At 48.5% G+C, this 24,100-nt stretch overlaps 1 protein-coding gene across 1 annotated transcript in view; it reads right to left on the bottom strand.

The window, feature by feature from the left end:
* The window catches only part of kdm4b (lysine (K)-specific demethylase 4B), a gene marked incomplete at its 5' end in the record, with an annotated part of 59,752 nt that extends 37,880 nt beyond the window's left edge, over window positions 1-21,872 (bottom strand). The window contains 6 exons of the mRNA XM_084436136.1: window positions 4,213-4,316; window positions 7,722-7,771; window positions 18,447-18,640; window positions 20,097-20,211; window positions 20,821-20,996; window positions 21,318-21,872. Coding sequence (XP_084292262.1) covers window positions 4,213-4,316; window positions 7,722-7,771; window positions 18,447-18,640; window positions 20,097-20,211; window positions 20,821-20,996; window positions 21,318-21,872 — 1,194 coding nt within the window. The remainder of the gene's footprint in view (window positions 1-4,212; window positions 4,317-7,721; window positions 7,772-18,446; window positions 18,641-20,096; window positions 20,212-20,820; window positions 20,997-21,317) is intronic.
* Window positions 21,873-24,100: the final 2,228 nt, after the last annotated feature.

The raw sequence follows: 24,100 nt of genomic DNA on the forward strand, positions 1-24,100 counted from the left end.
AGATGAGAGAGAGTGAGTGGAAAGGTTATTGAGAAGTGAGTGGGGAGGGACAAAAAGAGAGTGAGAAAGAGAGAGCGTGAGAACGTTTCCAGTGAAATGAAACAGAGATTACAGCCAATAGCCGATATACAGTACATTAGGTAACGGGAGACCTACATAGGAGTCACTGCAGAGATAGCAGTATCCAAACTCATTCAAGTTAATTTCAAGGTTTGATGGAGGAGTGTGCGGAGAAAAAAATCTGCCAAGATCCCCAAGTAAATTACACTTAAGGAAACGACGGTGCCCCCAGGATGGGCCGACTTGGCACAGACGTGGCGTCCTCTGCCCCTGAAAACCCAGCCACGGGGAGCAAAAACAAGAGAGCAGCCCCTAATATCCACTACCATTAAGCGCTGATGGGAAGGGGAATGATCTGCTTCCTCGCACACCGTCCTCTCCCTCCTCCTCCCTCCGTTCCCTACCTCCCTCGTCGACGGTGCCAGGAGCCATTCGGCAGCCGGCGGTGGGGGGGGGGGGGGGGCAAGTGCAATTAGACTGGAGCCAGTGAGCATGGCGCCTGGGGTTAGCCACCCCGCGCAAATGAAGACTTTTTTTTCCGTTCCTTCCTGTTCCAAGCCGAGCGGACCGGAGTCGGCGCCTTCATTTGCTGAGAGTCGCCGAGGAAGACACAGCTCGCTGCTCCGTCGGCGCCTCTCAGAAAAGTAGTTTTGACAAATTATTTGACCGGTGGTCGGTTTTCAGTTAAACACGCTGCCGTTTCGAAAAGAGTTTCCGAGAACCAGATGTTTGTTGGCATAACTTTGCAGCAAACGATTTGCGCGGCGTCCGTTAGTCGCCGGGCCTGAAAAGCGACGGCTTTCCAGGATTTTGTCGGGGAAAACGGAGGACGTCTCACTAGCGCTCTCTCCCTCCACCTCGGGATCGCACGTTCCAGCGTCTCAAAGAGCAGGATGGTACAGGAGTCACCCCACACACCTGACATTACTAACTCTGAGACACAGTCAGGATAGTACAGGAGTCACCCCACACACCTGACATTACTAACTCTGAGACACAGTCAGGATAGTACAGGAGTCACCCCACACACCTGACATTACTAACTCTCACAGACACAGTCAGGATGGTACAGGAGTCACCCCACACACCTGACATTACTAACTCTCAGAGGCACAATCAGGATAGTACAGGAGTCACCCCACACACCTGACATTACTAACTCTGAGACACAGTCAGGATAGTACAGGAGTCACCCCACACACCTGACATTACTAACTCTCAGAGGCACAGTCAGGATGGTACAGGAGTCACCCCACACACCTGACATTACTAACTCTCACAGACACAGTCAGGATAGTACAGGAGTCACCCCACACACCTGACATTACTAACTCTCAGAGGCACAATCAGGATAGTACAGGAGTCACCCCACACACCTGACATTACTAACTCTCAGAGACACAGTCAGGATGGTACAGGAGTCACCCCACACTCCTGACATTACTAACTCTCAGAGACACAGTCAGGATAGTACAGGAGTCACCCCACACACCTGACATTACTAACTCTCAGAGGCACAATCAGGATAGTACAGGAGTCACCCCACACACCTGACATTACTAACTCTCACAGATACAGTCAGGATGGTACAGGAGTCACCCCACACACCTGACATTACTAACTCTCAGAGGCACAGTCAGGATGGTACAGGAGTCACCCCACACACCTGACATTACTAACTCTCACAGACACAGTCAGGATAGTACAGGAGTCACCCCACACACCTGACATTACTAACTCTCAGAGGCACAGTCAGGATGGTACAGGAGTCACCCCACACACCTGACATTACTAACTCTCATTAACACAGTCAGGATAGTACAGGAGTCACCCCACACACCTGACATTACTAACTCTCATTAACACAGTCAGGATAGTACAGGAGTCACCCCATACACCTGACATTACTAACTCTCAGAGGCACAATCAGGATGGTACAGGAGTCACCCCACACACCTGATATTACTAACTCTCAGAGACACAGTCAGGATGGTACAGGAGTCACCCCACACACCTGACATTACTAACTCTCAGAGACACAGTCAGGATAGTACAGGAGTCACCCCACACACCTGACATTACTAACTCTCTGAGACACAATCAGGATAGTACAGGAGTCACCCCACACACCTGACATTACTAACTCTGAGACACAGTCAGGATAGTACAGGAGTCACCCCACACACCTGACATTACTAACTCTCACAGACACAGTCAGGATGGTACAGGAGTCACCCCACACACCTGACATTACTAACTCTCAGAGGCACAGTCAGGATGGTACAGGAGTCACCCCACACACCTGACATTACTAACTCTCACATACACAGTCAGGATAGTACAGGAGTCACCCCACACACCTGACATTACTAACTCTCAGAGGCACAGTCAGGATGGTACAGGAGTCACCCCACACACCTGACATTACTAACTCTCATTAACACAGTCAGGATAGTACAGGAGTCACCCCATACACCTGACATTACTAACTCTCAGAGGCACAATCAGGATGGTACAGGAGTCACCCCACACACCTGATATTACTAACTCTCAGAGACACAGTCAGGATGGTACAGGAGTCACCCCACACACCTGACATTACTAACTCTCAGAGACACAGTCAGGATAGTACAGGAGTCACCCCACACACCTGACATTACTAACTCTCTGAGACACAGTCAGGATGGTACAGGAGTCACCCCACACACCTGACATTACTAACTCTCAGAGACACAGTCAGGATGGTACAGGAGTCACCCCACACACCTGACATTACTAACTCTCAGAGACACAGTCAGGATGGTACAGGAGTCACCCCACACACCTGACATTACTAACTCTGAGACACAGTCAGGATAGTACAGGTGTCACCCCACACACCTGACATTACTAACTCTCAGAGGCAGCCATTCAGAAAGAATTTGTTAGATCTGACAAACACAAACAGACTTTAGAACAGGAGCTTGTCAGAGAAACTTCCAGATTAATCCAGTTCAGTTCATAAGCATGATAATCACTCCAGGATGGTTAGAATATCAGGGTGAGGAGGGAAGCATATCAACTAGTTTTAGAGGGAGAGAGAGAGAGGGAGAGAGAGAGAGAGAGAGAGAGGACAGAAATGAGAGAAAGAAATACATACAGAGAAAGAGAGTGAGACTGAGAAAGCGAGAGAGAACGACCTGAGAGAGAGAGCGAGAGAGAGAGAGAGAGAGAGAGACAGACAGAGACCTAAACTTGCTGAAGACGGAGTAGTTTCGGTATCAAAGTGCTCTCTGCTCTCTCGCTCACAGCAAAGCACCGCAAGGTTATTTTTACATCTGGATCACGGCAGGAGCAGCGGGGGAGAATCAGGTAACACGGTCGCTGTGGCAGAGCGTCTCCCAGGGAACCGACGAGAACGACAACGCAGAGGAGGAAAAAAGTCACAGTGCAGACGGAGAACTTTGGACGTCCGTGTTCGATTTACCCTGCCATGTATTTCTCACCCTGAGAAGGTTTCTATCTTGTGTAATTATTCACAGAGGGAAAGAGTTAACGCGGTGATTAAAGTTCCGGATGTGAAAAGATGGAAATGGACATTTAACAGAGCGGTGGATTAATCCCTCTGACGGCTTCGCCGGATGTAAAAAGCCTCGGCCTTCATGTAAAGAGATCATCTATCTAATTAATCACTTTCTCAGTTTCTGTGTGTGTGTGTGTGTGTGCGTGTGTGTGTGTGTAACATATCACATCACTCAGCCAGCCTCCCAGCTACAGTACTACATCCCGAAAGTCCCAGCCTAAGCTCCATCCTCATAGCCCCAGAACCCCAGCTTAAGCCCCACCCTCCTAGACCCAGCCTCCAGTGTCCGGCCCCTCTCCTAGACCCCGCCTCCCAGCCTCCAGTCCCACCCTCCTAGACCCAGCCTCCAGTGTCCGGCCCCTCTTCTAGACCCCGCCTCCCAGCCTCCAGCCCCACCCTCCTAGACCCAGCCTCCAGTGTCTGGCCCCTCTCCTAGACCCCGCCTCCCAGCCTCCAGCCCCACCCTCCTAGACCCAGCCTCCAGTGTCCGGCCCCTCTCCTAGACCCCGCCTCCCAGCCTCCAGCCCCACCCTCCTAGACCCCGCCTCCAGCCCCAGCCTCCTGGCCCCAGCCTTCTTCCTGGTACCCACCCTGTCGAAGGGGATGCTGTACTTCTTCAGGATGGAGGGAGAGATGAGGGTCATCTTGTGGCGGAGGAAAGCATCGCAACCCTGGGAACTGCCTGGGAAGAAACCTGCAGGGGAGACAGTCAAAGAAAACAAACGCACCATTAGTAAACTGTGAGCCGTTATGGGAGCTGACCATCCACGTTGATTCGATTACATGTGTTGTTCTCCAGAATATGACGGCGATCCGGACTCTTCTAACACTTCGGACGCAAAGGGTCACATTTCACTCAATGAAGGTCAGACGCAAAAACACCAGAGAGGGTGCCGCTGATCTGATGTCAAACACCGCACGCCAGCTCCTTGTGGGAGTGGGGTATTACTGCGCAGTGACCCTGCTCATGCGGTCGCGTCCGCAGACTTCTGCACTCAGAAACCTCAGCCTGACACGTCTCCTACAAAACACGTCTCCTACAAAACACTAGGAAAAGGGGGGAAGCTTCCCCTCGTGTGTCAAACAGCCGAACCACACGACTGGCTGGTGAACGAAGCGACCGAACTGGAAGGGAGGTCTTTGCGTCGACAGCAGACAGCTGGGGAACGGACGCTCCCCGCTACGCATGTTCGATATAATTGCCCGGTTGGAGGTTATCATCAGCAAAGAGCGCTGCACTCTGTCAGACGGACGACCCGCACGGGTCACGGCACCTGCCTAGCGCCGACGCCGCACTCCAGCCCCAAAAAACGTTTTAATTGCCATAGCCGCTTCCTGGCCTCGTGACGCCCGGACCCCCCCGGGTCGCCGCCACCGAGGGGGGGGCGTGGCCGGGAGAAACTTTTAATGACATAGAAGTGCACGACTCGACGCGTCACGTTGTATGTTTTCAAAGGTCATCGCACTACTGTGGAAAGCGGCAACAATGTCTCCGTGACGGGACTACGGCGGTTAAATAATATGTGAGAGAGAGAGAGAGAGTTTTTCCTAGTAAAACTTTAACGCAAAAGACGGTATAATCGCGGCCTGTTTCATCCTTCATTTTGGTGGCTTTGTTTCAGAGCTGTTCTCTGGGAGAGCCTCTGTTCTCTGGCTGCTGCTGGAACTGATAAAGGTGAATAATGTGCCGGAGGAGCATGGGTATTAATCCCCATTAAAATGCAGCTGCCAGCCCACAGCTCTCCTCTGGGAAACATTAACTTAACACTTCATTTTGCCCTTTTGCGTTCTCAAAATTAAGCTCATCCCCCTCCTCCTCCTCCTCCTCCTCCTCCCCTGCCCCCCCAAAACTTGAACCTGTGAGGGGAGTAACGCAGAGATGAAACGCAGACGGTGGCGGGTGTGAAGACGACGTGGCACCTTTATGTCATAAACATCACGTCAAACTCGAACAAACAAACACAAAAAATTGCCATGTCCCAGGCTGTGCTTTCCTTAATGCGTGCGTGTTTCTGACAAGCACTGCTTTCGAAAATGACAGCTTGTGACATTCCCCTTTAATGTGAATTATGTCATGCTCTTCTAGAGGTTGGTGATGAAGTATGATGAGAAATACATCAGCCAGCTAGCCTGGAACTTTCCGGTCTGGAGTCTGGAGTTTCAGCTTAACAGGAGAAAACCCTATTGTTAAGAAGTTGGAGTTGTTTGAAGAAATATGGCGGCCATTCATGGCATTTCTAGAGAGGGTTAATATTTATATATAACTGAGGGGTGTGAATGAAATTCAAGTCTTACCAAAGTGTTTTGTTTTCCTACTTAACTGTTGTTCTTTCTTTGTAGTTCATTCTCATAGATCAGTCTGTTAAAACTACAAATTCTTCCTGTGTGACATAACTTCCCTGTCCTCTTCATCCTGAAACTATGTCACTTCCTTTTTCACTGTATAACCTATCGACCTCGTCCACATCTGACTCACTCTGCCCGGATTCACTTCCTGTGCTAGAGTCCGACTGCAGAATCGTAACAGAATAAAACTATTGCCTTTGTTTAAAACCAGCTTGACCGACCACTCAGCGTGTTCTTTGAAATCTAAACTAAACCAAGTAAGATTTTTCCTTTACAGGGGCTATTTAGCGGAGAGTGTTTTTATGTCTGTGATATGTGCTCTTTTTATTTCAATCAATCAATCAATCAAAGCTTTATTTGTATAGCGCATTTCATACCCAGAGGCAACACAATGCGCTTTACAGAGAACAAGGGAGGTGGGCAGACGTCCCACCCCTACATATTCATATCCTATTCCAGAGGGAAGCAATTTTTCATTTCTTAATGTCTGCCTCATGTTCTGTACTGTCTCTCGTGCTACATTGTACTTCGCCTTATGTAGCTGTTGTTTGTATACCTCTTTATGTTTGAAAATCAATAAACATATTGCTTTAAAAAAAAAAAAAAAAAAAAAACAGGAGAAAACCCGGCCAATCACAAAGGCCGTTGTAGACGAACGTGTGGTAGTGTAACCTCGTTCACCTCACCAGAAGGAGAAAGCAAGGTAAACATCTCCTGCCACCCAGATATTGTCCTGGGATGACGTAGAGACGCCTAAACTGACCACTCCAAAAAGAGAAAAAGGTATTGAGAGTCTGCGTGAGTAGCAAGCGTAAATAGCAGCAAGCGAAAAAGATTAAGCCAGAGAACCGCTAATTTGGCTCCCATCATACCAGAATCTCTCCACCGGAATGTTCTATGAACCCTTGAACCCTTTGCCAACCTACAGGTGGTGGGCGAGAGTGATGCCACGTGGAACGGCCGGGTCAAAAAAATCCCAGCAGAGCGATGAACTGTGGCGACCCGTCGACGATCGCGCACACGGGAACGCTGAGAAAAAAACCCCACTCATTCTATTCAAACAACAAGGACATAGACTGTGTCTGGGAACGTGTTTTGATTTTATTCCTTCTCCCGGCTCCCGGCAACTACCTCCGTTTAAACTCGCAATATTCAAGATCCTCCGCGTCTGGCTTCCCACATAAGGAGGGGAGGACAGAGAGAGCCAGCGGTGGAGGATGAGCGACGGCGAGGCGGACGAGGACAGACGATCTCAGTGGGGTAGACGGACGAGGCCGTTCAGAGCTGCCTGGCGGTGGGTGGTTTGGGCAGCGCGCTCCGAACGGACGAGGCCAGGCTCTCGATGCTCTCTGAAGCGCTCAGCCCGCTTGGGAAAAAAAAACCCCGGCAGCTAAAGAGACACTTGCACGTGCGCACCACCGGCTGGCTGGTTTTCTTTTTGTTCAGGGTGCACCAAGGCCGCCCGCGTGTGTGTGTGTGTCTACTGCAATAACAGCACTGCTGTCAGGTATTTGTGAAATGGAAAGTTTTCAGAATGTTGAAGTGTGTGTGTTATGGTTTGTGTGTGTGTGCTGTATGTTTATTAAAATATATTAAGACGGGAGGGGCAGAATGTAGAAGGACCGCATCAAGAACCGGTCACACACACAAACACACACACACACACTCTAGGTACATGCAACACTTTTGAGAGCGTGACGTGTGTGTGTGTGTGTGTGTGTGAGTACGAGTGTGTGCGGTGCCTGGGTCTTACCTTGTGCCAGTCTCTCCAGCCTCTTGCCGTGCTCAGGTGGGATGGCGTACCTGGACGAAGTGAGGGAGAGAATTAGGGATGAACGACAGGAGGAGAGCAGAAACGACAGAACCATTTTTCTGGTCCTTGGTCTTGGAATGACCTTCAGTCAAGCCTCAAACTGATGGCTCTTATTCCTTTAGCCAGCTTTAAACTGAAATTATCAGAAGTCCTTACCACCAGCTGCTCATGTAGTAATATACCTTAATTTCTTATTGTTCCCACGTGCTCTACGCCTTTTGTATATTTAGTCTGTATTTTATATGTCCTTGTGTCTTTTAATGTGAAACTTTGCTGCCTTCTTGGCCAGGTCAGTATTGTAAAAGAGATTTTATCTCAATGCTTTTTATCTGGTTAAATAAAGGTTAAATAAAATTAAAAATAAATGGAGAGGGGATGGCAGCTTAGAGGCCTCGGACGTACAGAACCAAACATGCTTTTTTAAGTCCTGTGTGAACGGTTTACTGGTAGGGAAAGAAACGGGCCAGGTTAAACCTGTCTAACACACATAAAGATGCACAACCCCCCCCCCCCCTACTAACACACACACACACACACACACACACACACACGCACCCACACACACTGTCATCAGCCCACTGTGGTGCACCTCTACACGCACAATTACACCCCTTTCTTTCAAGACAGGAGTCTGCTAATACCACCGAGACTGCACTGCTCAGCGCGCTTATCATAATCCCTAGTTCAGCTACGCACACACTCCCGAGAACACGCACTTTCCTGCGCGCGCGCGCACATACGCGCGCACATACGCGCGCACATGCACAATTTTTAAGACTTCGTCAACCACAATAAACATGAAAAGAAATCACAGCATCTTCTGAGAACTGCTCTCCGCAGCGCTTCATCTCCAGGTCTCTGCTGGCGTCATGGGGGGGGGGGGGGGGGGGGGGGAGGAGGGAGGGGGCGTCCGTGCAGAGAGAGAGCTACTTATTACCGTCATCATTATTTACCCACAATTATTTCCTCAAGTTCCAGGAAAGCTTAACCCGGGTAGACCTGCCTATGCGAGACGCACAGTGTGAGAACAGCCGCCTTGCCCGGCCACCCCCGGGCTACAGAATCTCTCCACGTGCTCAGAATGGAGGGGGAGAGAGAGAGAGGCGCGGGGGAATGGAGGGGGAGAGAGAGAGAGAGGCGCGGGGGGAGGGGGGGGGGGGGGGGGGTGTGCAGTAGAGAAGTGTATATCAGCCTGCTGCTGAGACGTACTAGGATTATAGTGCCATCTTTTGGACACAGGTGGGATGAATGATGGGTGGAACGAGGTAACAGTGTGTGTGTGTGTGTGTGTGTGTGTGTGTGTGTGTGTGTGTGTGTGTGTGTATATATGTGTGCGCGCGTGTCTGTGTGCGCTCGTGTCCAAATTGGGATGAGTGAGAGTGTAAGCTTCCTGTGTCCGTGAAGTGAGTCTGAAAACTTATGGTCATTGAGATTCCCAAAGATGCACATTCATTATTGTTTGTGTTCAATAACCTATTGTCAAATGTGAACACAAATAAATGTTAAAAAGTGTGTGTGTGTGTGTGTGTGTGTATGCGCGCGTGCGTACAATACACACTCTGATAAATAACCCGGCTGTAAAAACAACAACAGATGGCTTCCGGGGCACCCCCTGAGGATTCAAATGTCTAATTAATAACGCGCCACACACAGGTGTGTGTGTGTGCGTCTCCTCCCTAGTAACTAATCAGGCAGTCGACAACACGTCTTCGGCTGTCGCCACGTCTTCCTCGGGCCACCGTTGTCATGGCAGTGGCACATCTGCGCTAAGCCGCGCTGAGATGGGAGCGACCGAGCAAACAGAAGCAGCTGCGGCAGAACGAACAACCCCAACTCAGAACAGCGCCCCGAACTCAGAACGCCGCCCCGAACTCAAAACGCCGCCCCGAACTCGCCCCGTGGGGCCCCGCGGGTCGTCTTTCCATCTGCCAGGAGAGCCGAGCAGCGCGGCGGCGGCAGGGGGGTCGGGGGGGTGTTTGCATACAGAGCAGCCTGTGTGTGCGGAGCGTGCTCCCGCGGTGCGGGACGGCTGAGAGGCGGTTTGATGGAATGCGGTAATCACTGCCGAGACGAGCTGGCAGACAAATTTGCCTTTCGGACCCGAGAGGGCGGAGCCCGACACCTGTTCGCACGCACGCCCGCGGTCGGAGGTGAGTAGACTACACAAAAGGGGCAATCTGGTTCCCCGAGTCGTTTCGGGCAGTGGCACGGTACGCGCAAACGCCGAAAAACAAACGAGAATTCACCATCGAAATCCCTGGAAAAACTCTCCCGACGACGCAAAAGCTTATCGCTTTGAGAGGCGTGCCGCCGCAGAGGCACGGAAGAGCTACAAACTAACCGATCGCCACGCTAGTAACGCCACACGGCCTCGCTGACCATACGGTACCGCCCACGGCCTTGCTAATTATCGCGACGACATCAGCCGCTACACGCTACACACAGCAGGTGGCGGCACGTCGGTCGCAGCACACGTGGGCGGCGGCCTAGAACGCTGGAGGAGGAGGAGGAGGGGGAGGTTCCGGCACGTTCCCCGGCCGCTCATTACGGAGAAGGAGATGGACCCGGCTGATACACATGGGAAAATCAAACCCCGGGAAGCGTAGCGTCGTGAACCGAAACCCCGAGAGGCGCGACGTGAAGATGTTTAACAACCCGATGCTGACGATCTCAACCCACGGCGCTACGGGACAAACGAACGCCGAACGGTACGGAGAGATAACTCTTTTCAGTGCGGGAGCTTGTATCTTTCGACGTTGGCTGGCTTCTTCTGAAAAACAAAACAAAAGGAAACATCCGGCGTCGGCCAGACATCACGAGGAACCGGCTCAGAACCCCCCCCCCCCCCCCCCTCAGAACCCCCCCACATCCCACCTCGCCAGCTAACTACCCAGAGGACAGCAGGAGCGGCAAATCAGATTTCGTGTATGAAGTGCAACAGACGATCAATACTAATTGGATGTCTCTTTCTCAGCCTCTCCAACTTGCTTCAGAAGCGCACAAAAAAAGCGACTTTCTAATGCTGGTGTGTGTGTGTGTGTGTGTGTGTGTGTGTGTGTGTGTGTGCCTAGTGTGTGTGTGTGTGTGCCTAGTGTGTGTGTGTGTGCCTAGTGTATGTGTGTGTGTGTGTGTGTGCCTAGTGAGGGGGATGGATTGATCACATGTAAACGTCTGGCGACAGAGGACACAATTTCACCAAGACAAGAAAACCATGAAGACCCCGCCTTAGTGACTGGCGCGGGTGGAAAGATGGCGGCCTGTATCAAGCACAGCGCCCCCCGCAGGCCGGCTGTCCCGTTGCCGGGCAGTGACAGCTCCTCGCTATGGGGGACGAGACACTGGCAACCTGAGGCCCTCTCCGCTCTCCACTACGGACTCAGCCGACACGGCTACAAGCAGGCGCACGCAAAAGCAACTGATTAGAATTCACGGGTGGGGGGGGGGGGGGGGAGTCACGACGCCGCCCCCCGGGCAAAGGGGCGCGCTCTCGAAGCCCCTCGCCGCGGCCGCACTCGCCGCCCTGAAATGGCGGGCCGTGTAGGAACACGTGGCCGCTCGCCTCCCGTCGGCGCCGCAACCCAACCACGCACCGAGAGAGCGATGGCTTTATAATGGGGCCGTGTTCACACAGCTACAGATCAAGGGGGGCGGTGGGGGGCGGTGTCTCTCTGCCCTCTCCAAACCGCTGGGGCAATCTTTGGAAACCTGACAGCAGATCTTCTTGGGGTGTCGGGAGGGGGGCCGTGACGTTGATGGGAGCAGAGTTGGAGGGGAATGGAGTTAATTTCACAGTGGCTGCACAGAGGGGTTAGGCAAACAGCACCCCCACACACTTTAACATACTGTAATTACCACCCGAAAAGTGAAAATGATTCAATTTCAGAAAAAAAAGGAGGGAGGGAGTGATGGGGGATGGGGCACGCTCACGTTAAACAGAGTTGAGGGGCGCATCGATGTGAGTAAATTTACTTTTAACGAGTGACAAGGAAAGATTGCTTTCACACAGGGGCAGACTGTGTACAGGGAAGGGGAGAGATGGAGGGAGAGAGAGGGGGGGAGAGAGGGAGAGAGAGGGGGGGAGAGGGAGAGGGAGAGGGAGAGGGAGAGGGAGAGGGAGAGGGAGAGGGAGAGGGAGAGGGAGAGGGAAAGAGAGGGAGAGAGGGAGAGAGAGGGAGAGGGAGAGGGAGAGAGGGAGAGAGAGGGAGATGGAGAGAGAGGGAGAGAGAGAGAGAGAGAGAGAGAGAGAGGGAGGGAGAGAGAGAGAGGGAGATGGAGAGAGAGGGAGAGAGAGAGAGAGGGAGGGAGAGAGAGAGAGGAGGGGGAGAGAGAGGAGAGCCACAAACAGCTATAACAGAGGCATACCTACAGACCTGGGTCGCAAATATCTTTTTGAAAATCAATTCAAACTTTTTTGAAAATCATTTCAGAATCTGTTTATTTCCCTGCAGTTTTTCAACATACTGGGAATGTGCTTTCGGTCGTGGTGCATAACATGGAGACATTGGACGGGGAGAAGGGACGAAACAGGACAGTGGCTTGATCTTGCGTGACAAAATGGAAGCGAGGATTCAAACCCCGTCCGCCAGACACCACAGGCAGACTATTTGAAAGAACTGATGGTACCGTCCGCATATCTCCTTCCCGGTATCACGACGGAGAGAGAGCCCTGTGGTGGCCTTGCTGCCAGATGTTAGAGGCGCTATCAGAGTACCATGAGACGGGGGCAAATAAACCCTCTGATCTAATCTAGTGCACAATACTGCCTCCTAATGGTGGTGTGGAGGAGAACGGGGGTGTGGGAGGACAGTGAGGGCGATGGCCGCAGAGCCCGGCAGACCAAGAGAAGGACAAGGAAACATGGCCACTGATGAACACACCGGCTCGGCAGCTGCAGCTAACGAGACCTCACAGCAGCGCACACACACACACACACACACACACACACACACATACAAACACACACACAGATGTGCTCACATACAGGGGGCATACGCGCACACACACACAGATGTGCTCACATAGAGGGGGCATACACACACACACACACACACGCAGATGTTCTCACATACAGGGGGCATACGCGCGCGCACACACACACACACACACACACACACACACACACACACACACACACACACACACACACACACACATCAGCCAGGAGAGATGGATGGCATGATGGGAGAGAGGAGGAACCCTACTGAGACCAACTTGAGGGGAAACAGGTGTGAGTACAGGGGGGGGGGGGGAGGGGTAGAGGGCTAAGACACACACACACGGGTAATGCTGGTATTGATTCTCAGACATGCCCCGGGCCTGGGCTGGTACCACTCTCACCCCCCACCGAGCCGGCAGCTTTAAGTGGAGGAGGCGGAGAGAAACGGGAGAGAAAAGCAACGTCCTCCCCTCTGAACGGCAGAGATGAGAAGTAGGCAGGAGAGAGGGAGCGAGAGAGGGAGCGAGAGAGGGAGAGAGAGAGTGAGAGAGAGAGGGGGGTATAGAGAACAGAGAGAAAGACGGAGAGATGGAGGGAAAGGAGCTCAGCTTGTGCAATAACGAGCGCCGTCACAGCGAGCGAGGCGCCGGAAAAAATACCCAGGTCCCTTTTTTCAGTCGCTGTGGAAAAGAGCAAATCCTTCCAGCCCAAAGCAGAGGCTAGAACAGGCCCTGCCACCTCTACCTGTCTGGGGCTCCCTGTGATATAGAGCAAGAAATAACTAACAATAATAACAACAACAACACCCCAAACCCAATATTCAGAGCATGAAAATCTCACTTCTGGCCAACAAGTAAGATGAAATAATATATCTAATAAGATGAAAGGGGATAAGTAACACAAGGGTGAAATGAGAGGAAGAAAGGTGAAAATATTGATCCAGATGATACCAGAGGGGCTAGTCAGAAAGAGAGAGAGAGAGGGAGAAAGATGAGAGGAAGTGAGAGACGTGCGAGACAGAGAGAGATAGACAGACCGGCAAAGTGAGAGAGAGAGGGGAGGAGAGACATGCTCTCATCCGGCAGAGCTTAGGGCTACGGGGGCACTGCATCGGAACGCCTACGTCGGCTGACCCCTCCCAAGGTCGCCTGTGAGGTCATCGCCGTCAGCGGCGCGGGGGATGAAGTATCTTCTTCCATTAGGGATCCGTCGATATCCTTATCGTCTCCATCATTAGGGGCCATGTCTCACATTGAGCTCACAGGGGCTGTGAGGGCGATACGGTGGGCCTACTCTGTCGTAGCGTTGGATCACGGCCCCATTCGTCTGGGCCCCAAATGGCCGTCTAAAGTGCTAGAGATGTGGGGTGGGGGGGGGAGGGGGGGGGGGGGGGGAGGGGGGTGGAGGCTCTCTGTATATTCTGTGTTAGGGAGGCCATAAACATTAGGAAATAGAATTGGATGCTAGGCGAGGCCTCTGGGAATAAGGATCGTCAAAGGGGCGGGGGGGTGGGGGGGGGTAGGGTTAGGTTACAGGGGAGAGGGGGTAGGAAATGATGGAGGGGTGAAGGGAGAAAGAAGCAGAGCGAGAAAGAAAGGAGAGAGAGATGCAGGTGTGTATTCAAGGCGCACTACTGCTACCTAGTGACGAAAGATGAGATCGACTGAATGTGTGAGGTGGAATGGATTCGGCTCGCGCACACACGCACGCACGCACACACGCACACACACACATACAGTGTGCTTCATCAAGTGTGTGTGTGTGTGTGTGTGTGTGTGTGTGTGTGTGCGCTTTTCCATACTGGCACTTGACTTGTAAAGTGTGTGAGTCTGGAGTGTCCTCCAGTGGCCATCTGTTTAAGAACACCCACAGTCCCACTGAGGCACACACACTGCAGAAACGCACAGTATTCACACAACCCCGTACAAACATGGCTGGAACCCATTTGTCTCGAAACAGTCCCTCCAGAAAAACGCGGGCAAAAATCCTTGATTATGTACGAGCGATTATGTGGGAGGGGGTACTTGCCTTGACAGACAAACACCTTCAGCCAATGAGCGTTCAGCAAACTTTTGCCAAATCTAGTCGGAAGAACGGCAAAAACGTCTTTTCCACTGAGAAACTCCGCTAGTGCATACTCTTGTTCTTGTTTAAGTGTTGTGATTAAGTCTATTTCTGCAATAACTGCACTTATAGCTGCGTTTATTCTTCTAACGTTAACGTTACCACTCGTTGCTTCGGGAGCCGCCATGTTTGTTTAGCGAGTGGCAGGGACACGAACCAATCAGGGGCTGCTTTCCACTGTGGGGCGGGACAGCAGTTAAAACGCAGTCCCTGATTGGCCCGGTATGGTCTGGATTTTGGCATAATCGCTCTGGAGGAGGCGAAGGCCAGACCGTTCTGCGTTAGTGAAACAGAATGTGAGCTTGCGAGAACGGGATGGTCGTACCAGGCTATGCTTCATGCGCCACTGAGCAACATCCATGATCCAGCCATGATGAGTTATGCTCGCTTTTTCAGCTCGATCTGGAAGGTAGAACGCCAGAGCCCGCCTACCAGAATGTGTCCGTCCGGCGGATGGAACATGATGCTGCAGAAGTGTTATTATTTAAATCAGCAATATTTAAATTTCGCCTTGCGCCTGACGAGACTACTGGCTGCAGTGTAGAGAGCGACAAACAAGCTGCTAAAGCTATTGCTGATTATGGTGTTTTGTGCGCACAATACCACTTAGTGCGTTGTTATCAACTTGTTTCCTAACAAAGACTAGAGCTACTAGTTATCTGTTGATAACGAGATCAGCTGTTGCAACTGGAACGCTCACCTCGGGAGTGACCATTGCCAGTTCCCACTCGCACCTCCCGAGACAAATGGAATGCACCATAACGTTATATTTCTCATTCGTGTGGATAGTTGCATTCTGTAGGCTACCTCAATGGAGTCCGCTAAATTACCATTTTTAATGCTTTATGTATACTATCTGTTAGTGTGAAGTGTGATGATTTCTGTACAGCCAAGATCAAACCAAGCATGGGCAAGTGAGCGTAAAGGCAATACTGCCAAGCAACAGTAACACCTGTTATATAGACTAGTGTCTCAACTTGCATTTAAACGATAATGTAAACTTCAATCATTCAAAGTAAACTGCAGACACTTTCAGGTGGATGAAAATAAAGTGTCTGCACATTAAAATGATTGACTTCATAGAAAACTATATCTCGCCTATAGATTTAACATGCCATTGGCTGTATAACTCTTATCTCAAATGTACATCTTCTAAACTACTTTCTGCAGACTCTGAACCAGCCCACTCCTCCCTCCACTACTGCACTGCTTGGCTGTTAATGAATGTGAATGGGAAGTCTTCACAAAACTAGCAACGTTTTGGAAATTGGAGAGGAAAGATGTCAAGCAGAAAGAGGAAACTACAGGTGGTGCTACAGTAACCAATTCAAAAAGCCAGTAGGAGAGCACAGCACATGAGAGGTGGTGGTAGGAGGTGGGAGGAAAGGTAGAGGGGGGGGGAGTCTGCACTCTCTGAGCTTATTATTATTATTATTATTATTACTATAGGAGCCAGATATGTTGCTGGGATATCTGTGTGTAATTCGCTGTGTGGACATTGGGTGGCACTGTCACATTACCTGAGGCAGGTACAAAGGTAGCACATTCACTGTTGTTGTCAGGTGTTGACCCCGGAAGGGCAAACAGGTTTTGACCCCTATGGCGCTAAGTTTGTTGAGTTTCTGCACAATTGAGTATGGACTTTGTTGGCATGTATGGAGACAATAAATTAATGTTATACTGCACTGAAAATTGCCGTCTATGGATCATGTATTGGAAAGCAACATAACAACCAATGCCAATTTAATTAGAGCGTACGGCACGTCACCAGGCACTCTGAGGGTTAGCACCTCAGTAGCTCACAGTAGTAGACTGAGCTCCTACAATAATAATATAATAAAACCGATGGCTGGCCAGAGGAGAGGACGGACTGTGATGAGTCAGGAGATAAACACCTAGGGTCCTTTTCTTCTCTCTTGCTCAAAATATGAATGGATCATGGAAGCACAAATGCCACGTTTGGGGGGCCAGCTGAAATTATGGGTTACAGAAGTGCGTCTTCCTCAGTGTTTGGCAAGTTACTGAAATTTTTTATTATTTTAATAATAATAATAATTTTTATGATAATAATTATTATTATTATTATTATTATGTGTAGCCTAATGCTTAACAAAGGTTACCCAGCTTTCAATGGGTTAACGAAAACTCCTAGGCTACCTCATCTCTGGCCAGTGACCTACAACATTCCTAGTCTTCAAACCAATGTAGGCCTACCTCAAGAGAAGCTTCTGAAACTTTTGATCTGACAGCCTACAGTATACAGCATGTTAACAAACATCGTCTTTTTCAATATTTCAACTGGGATTTTGAAATTATTTGTGTATACAGCCCCAGGTTGGTAAAAAAATGGCGCTCTTAGTTCAGGCAACAGCTTGAATTGTCTGCATTCGATCTATTTGGTTGTGTATATTGGCAGAGTTGGGAGCACTAGGCTACATGCCAATAATGCATGTTTCATTCAAATGTTGAGTTTCTGTATCTCTTCCTGTTTTGTTATCTCCTTGACTTGACAAGCTTGCATATAGCTAAAAACTACAGGTTTCAAGCTTAATGTTGATATGTGTGATATATGTATAGGCCTAGAAGATGCTAAAGAACTGTCTCTTTCAGCCCGCTGCATGCTAGTGATCACTTTTCAATAATGTGTAGTAGCTTAAATTAAATGAAAAGTGAAATTAAAGTCCTATGTTGCAAAAATAATGGGTATTTTACATTTTTACCTCTGCCCCAGCAACAGCGCAGGGCGAGAGGTACGTAATGTCTTCGGTGGCGTGTGTCCGTTCGTTTATTTGTCTTTTAGCAGGATTACACAGAGGAAGGGTGTAGCATGGACCAACTTAGCATTACATTTTGGAGCAGATCCGAATCACGGGGCAGGTCCAGGCGCCGCCCAAACACGGCTGGGCTGGCCATTCACCCACCTGTACATTAGTTTTTTGGACTAGGATTACGCAAAAACTACCAGACCACTTTTCATGAAACTCGGTGGAGGGGTGTAGCATGAGCCAATTCAGAACCCATTCAATTTGTGAGCGGATGTGATTCTAAATCATGGGGCGGGGCCATTCACCACCACTCATATTCTGGACTTGGGGAGTGAAAAATTCCCCCCATTCATTGTCAGTAGGAGGAATTAAAAAAAAAAAAAATAAAGATATAAAAAAAATATCTCGACATGGGAAGGTCACAGGGACACAGAGTTTGGACTGCTATTAAGCTCTCGACCTAACGAATGCAGAAATACCAAACATGTCCTGCTCACACGCACGTGCGTGATCACAGAGCCACCAAATGGATTCCTGGGTGGAGGAAGTGCTCTCTGAGCACCATTACTAATATTATTCATGTTTTATTGATCCCATCTTTACCCTGTTTTTCCTTGATTGTCCACAGTCCTTTGCCAACACAAACTTGATTTGTCATGCCAATAAATACATTTTTAAAAGATGATGCAGACAAGTTTAACTATCAATTTGGAGAGACAGACATAATAAGTAAGAGACTGGGAGAAGGCGGGTTTGAAGGGAGAGAAGGAAAGAGAAGGTGGAGATAGTGAGCGCGAGAGACAAACAAACAAACAAACCAACAAACACAACGAGACTGACCAGGACTTGGGCTGTCCAAAGTGTAGGTAGTTGATGCTGTAGAGGTCCATGTCCTCAGTGTGCCAGGCGAAGGTGGTCTTCCACATGCCAAAGTACAAGTAGGGCGTATTGACGCCCTCGATAACAATGCCACACTCCTGTTCCACCATGTCCAGTAGTGTGTTTAGGTGGCCGATGTTCCACTCTGTAATGCCCTGGACACAAACACACACACACAGGTAAATATCAAACATATACATACATACATACATACAAACAGACATGTATAGATACATATACTATACATACACACACACACACACGTCATGTTATAAAACCCCATTACATTTGTAATAGTTATGCTTCATTCATTCTCCAGAAGGACTGCCATTCCCACCGATAGGTGGGAGAATGCCACCTACACTTTGTCACCACTAGATGGCACCATGGCAACACATGAAGCTTAAGCTTGTCAAATCAAGGAGATACCAAAACAGGAAGAGATACAGAAACTCGACATTTGAATGAAACATGCATTATTGGCATGTAGCCTAGTGCTCCCAACTCTGCCAATATACACAACCAAATAGATCGAGTGCAGACAATTCAAGCTGATGCCAACTAAGAGCACCCATTTTTTTTTACCAGCCTGGGGCTGTATACACAAATAATCTTAGATAAACATATCCTAGTATCTAGCACTAAGTTCCTATTTAGAAGTTTCCCCTAAAATGTAATTAACAAAGTTGCTCAGAAGAACTTTTACTAATTAATGGAGAATTTTTACTAACAGACAAGGCGGGGTTGATCTCGTCGCTAGGGATTACAATGTGCTTCATGACAGCACTAGCTGACTATGACCACTGTGATTCGTAGATGTGGGGCTACCTGTCGAATTCATCATGTAGAGAAATAGGCTACTAATCTATATAGTGATAGGCTACTCCAACCTTTCCTAGGTTTAGGAGCTATTTTAAAACTAAAATATCTGGTGAATTACTTTGATAAACGGCCACTTTTCTTCTAATTTTCTCTAAATTTGGCCATTTAGCCACAACTTTTAGCCTTTCAATGTTTTTTTGTATACAGCCCCAGTTAACATATCCATAAATTAGTAGAGTGACAGTAGTCTCAATGCCAGACCCATGAAAGTTCTTACACTGATACACTATAAGCTACGCTAACTACGTTACTGCATTCTGCAGAACTCTCTATGGGTCTGGGACACTTCTAGCTCCAAACTGTCTAGCTCCAAACTGGTTTTCGGATTCTGGCCAGTGATTGGTACCCCCAAAATCCTGGGGGCATCATCGCGATCGGGAGCTTCCACCCAACCTAACCCTACACATCTAACCTAGGCTAGCATGTCTCATTGCTGCTACGACCTGTCACTTCAATTTTGACCCTTAGACCCGCCCTCCAAAAACCAGCTGGGGCAGCGAAGTGGCACAGACTCTATATGTAGCATGCGGAGAGCATCGATTCTAAGTGATATTTGAGTCTGAAGAGAGAGGTTGACAGGGACTTTCTAGGACAATACTATCGAGCATTCAGTCACTCCAGAGAGTGATTTCACCCAGGAAGGGAGGAAGGAAGGCAGCATTTTTACCGACCGGGGCCCTGCCAGTACTGGTAAACCCGGCTAAGCTGGCATGTCATTGGTTGACTTACAGGATCATAGAGAGACCCGCTGATGTCGGCGCCATAGATGGGAGACACGAAGGTGAGGTTCTTCCAGTACTTCCTCTCCAGGTCGTCAAAGTCCTTGTGGCGAGGAGTGCAGTACCTGGGTGAGGAAAGGTAGGAATAAACCTGTTAATGATTGATTACGAAGGGTGATAAGCACAATGTAATAGATGGATCGATAGATACTTTATTGATGCCCCCGGGGGGGGGGGGGGGGGGGGGGGTAAATTTGACATTTCAGCAGTTGAAAATTGCAGAAAGGTTGGAAAGAAAAGAAACACTAGATAAGAGTAAAAAAAAATCCATATGTACAGTGACTGTGCAGTATAGAATCTGAAATATAATCTTATAATAATTATTATAATCGTATAACCTTCTAATAGAATTATTGTATAAATATAATTTCCTTATATCTATAGAAATAGAATCTTATAATATAATTATAAGAAATTTAATCTGAAACTATGCAAATCTATAGGTAGGCAGTGGTCCCTCTTTATGACATCATTGAACTAAAAATTATGATTATTATTGTATAAGGTTTTCACGTCATTTGTTAACATCAAATGATGACCACAAGTAATTAAACATGCATCTCTGATATCTGGAAAACACAATCCTTTCATTCACTCAAACTCTTTCTATGCACACACTTCCTGGATCCTACTGGGCTTTCCAGACTCTTATTTCACTGGGAGTCATCGCTTACTTCTTACTGTTGGCCAGTTTGCGGTACTCATTCACAGTCATGGACTTCTTCTGGATGTTGTACTGGGTGAAGAGGCCGGACTGGCCCGTCACCACCTGCATTATGGGTGAGGGGATTACCATCTCCTCAATGGTGTCATACGTCCGTCGTGGCTTCCACTCCTTAGGTGGAATCACCTGGAAAGGATGGATGGTGGGAGGGGAGGAGGGAAGGAGAGAGGGGGTGTGAAGATGGGGGTTGGAGTACGAGGGAGAAGAGAGGAGTGTAGTAGGAGATTGTGAAAGTGAAAGCAGGCAAATTAGAAACATCAGCAATGCAAAAGAGGGGGTGGGGAAAGATAAAGAAAAAACAATGGTCACTGCATAACCGGTCTGGTGATCTGAAGATAAGGTAAACAAGATTCCAGCTGTGTGTGTATGACTGTATAAGTCATGGGCTGGCCTACATCTGAACCAAAATAACTTATCTTCTGCTCAACTTGTCTCCATGTAGCCTACCTTTGCCAGGCCCGCGCGGTGCGCTCCTTGTGTCTCAATGTAGGCGACGTACTTGGCAAAGTCCTTGAACTCCTCCATAGTGGGTCTGAAGGTCATGATTTTACAGCTGGGGTTCTGGGCTATCGCTGGGGGCGGTTCTGGAGCTGGGGTTGGCTCTGGGGCTGGAGTTGGGTCTAGAACCGGGGATGGTTCCAGGGCCGGAGCTGGGTCTAGAACCGGGGCTGGCTCCGGGGCCGGAGCTGGGTCTAGAACCGGGGCTGGCTCCGGGGCCGGAGCTGGGTCTAGAACTGGGGGGAGGTCTAGAGCTGGGTCAGCAGCTGGGACTAAATCTGGGGCTTGTGGTGCTTCTGGAGATAGCTCTGGGGCTGTGAATGGTTCTGGAGCTAGGTCTGGAGCTGGGGTAAGGGGAGGGTCTGGAACTGGGGTTAGAGGAGGGTCTGGTGCTGGGGCCAGTGGAGGGTTTGGAGCCAGGGTTAGGGCCGTCTCCATGGGCATGGACGTCTCCATGGGCGTGTCCATGGTCGTCTCCATGGCCACCGGAGTGTCCAGTGACATGGCAGCAGCAGAAGCTGAAAGTATAGAGAGAGAAGAATGAACAGATCAGAGAAGCATGGGCCTTGAACAGATTTAGGCAGCCAATTGGAACTCAGCATTTTAACACCCCATGTGACCGGCCCTGCATTGGTCACAGAGTGGGGAAGTTATGGCAGGCATTCTGAAAAGGTATCAGGAACGCTTATTTTTCCTTGAAAGCCACTTCTTTAAGAGATGGATAGTTCTGTTAGATAGATGTTAGATCTGTTAGATAGATGTTGTTCGATCTGTTAGTTAGATAGATGGAGTTTTCCCATTAAAAATTGAAGATTCAAAATTGATCTTCATTTGAATTAACAATATCGATTCATAAATCCTGACATCGATCTTTTATATATGCCTTTTCCCGTGGATGCTTGATAGGGCTGTCCTGAATACCATTTTACAGGCTTTTTCGAACGAATACCCAAATCTAAAAGTTAATAACTAGTTGATCAGGAGATTCTTTGAATGGTCTGAAAGAACCAGCTCCAACTCAACATCAGCAAGATCAAGGAACTGGTGGAGGACTTCAGAAGGAATAAGAGACCCCCAACCCCCATCACCATCCAAAGGGAGGAAGTTGAGATGGACTCAAAGTTCCTGGGAGTGTACCTGAACAACAAACTGGACTCTGTAATGGGGCAACAACTGGACAGCCTGGAGCCTGTGGCAGAGAGGAGGATGAGCGACAAGCTGAAGTCCATCCTGGACAACACCTCTCATCCCCTCCATCCATGATGAGCTGTGGCAGATGGGGAGCACCTTCAACCACAGGCTCTTCCCACATACTGTAGGTGCAATACAGAACAGTTCAGGCACTCTTTTGTGCCTGCGGCCATCAGACTCTACAACAATGCCTGAGTGTTTATTTGTGTTGTGAATGTATGTATGCATGTATGTATGAATGTATGTATATGAGTATGTACATATGTATGTATGTATGTATGTATGCATGCATGTATGCGTGTCCAATATCTAGGCATACTGTATATATAGATTTTTTTTGCTTCTTCTTGTAATTTCTCTTGTAATAACCTACTGTAATAACCTACAAGTTATTATTAACCCATTGAAAGCTGGGTACCCTTTGTTAAACATTTCAATTTTAATTGAATATATCTGCTCTAATTTACTGAAAATTTTAAAATACAGCTGAAAATACAACTCCATCCCACGCTCCCTGGAGGTGATTGGGAAGACGGAGGGAATGTAAGGACATTTTAAATCCATTTAAAACAATAATGTATTAATGATTGAATTATATCCTTCAATTTATATCTATATCCATTTCCTGTCTTGTTCTGTACATTTCCCCCCAAAAAAGAGTATGAACAGTAGACTGATAGCTGGCTGATCTCAGTCTTCTCATATTATGAGAAAAGAACACAAGTCTGTCCCTTTTGTCAGAGATGTGAGCTCTGCGTCTCTCACAATGAAGCCAGCCTACTGTAGGCTAAGCAAGTTCATTTAGCTTGCTGTCCCCACAAACACTCACATGCAACTTTGCAATTTATTTTATGTAAAATTAATTTTGTTGATGTTAAATTAGGCCATTAATTATTTAATATTTAATTGTTTAATTGAATAATGAAATATGTGATAATAGCCCAAAACTGTCTAAGCTATCTAGAGCAGCCATGCTAGACAGACTTGCAGCCATTAGCCACGTCTAGTATGGCTGCGCCATTTAGCCAGGCTTAAGTTAGGCTACTTACATGTTTCAGGTGATAAGTCATGTTTGAGGTCATTGAATGATAGGCAAATGTTTGCTTGCAATGTTTGCATGTCACCTTCTTGTGGTCGTTCTTTACACATTCAAAGTGATCCCACACTTTGGATAATGTCCTGCCCAGTCTAACAATTGTGCAGCTCCCAAATGCATTTTGAGGTTGTAGATTTTTTTCTGCGACTTAACGACAAATGAAAACCTGGACAGCTAAGACTCTTCTCATCGACTAATGTTAACTCAACAATTGGGGGGCGGCCCTAGTTTAATGTAAAGAATTTTCAAACATTCTTGAAAAGCCTTTCAAACTGAACCGTTCAAAGAATGATGCACGCGGACAGAGCAGGGGCTTGTAAAATGTACGGTAAGACCGGTGTTGTCATAAGTTAATTAACCAGTGGGGGAAAAAATCCTCCTCATGGCATCCCTACTGTTTATTTATATGCTATGCAAATTTTTTTTTAAAGGGTGTTTTTACCTA

Source organism: Borostomias antarcticus (assembly GCF_949987555.1).
Source record: "Borostomias antarcticus genome assembly, chromosome: 3".
Taxonomy (NCBI): Eukaryota; Metazoa; Chordata; class Actinopteri; order Stomiiformes; family Stomiidae; genus Borostomias; species Borostomias antarcticus.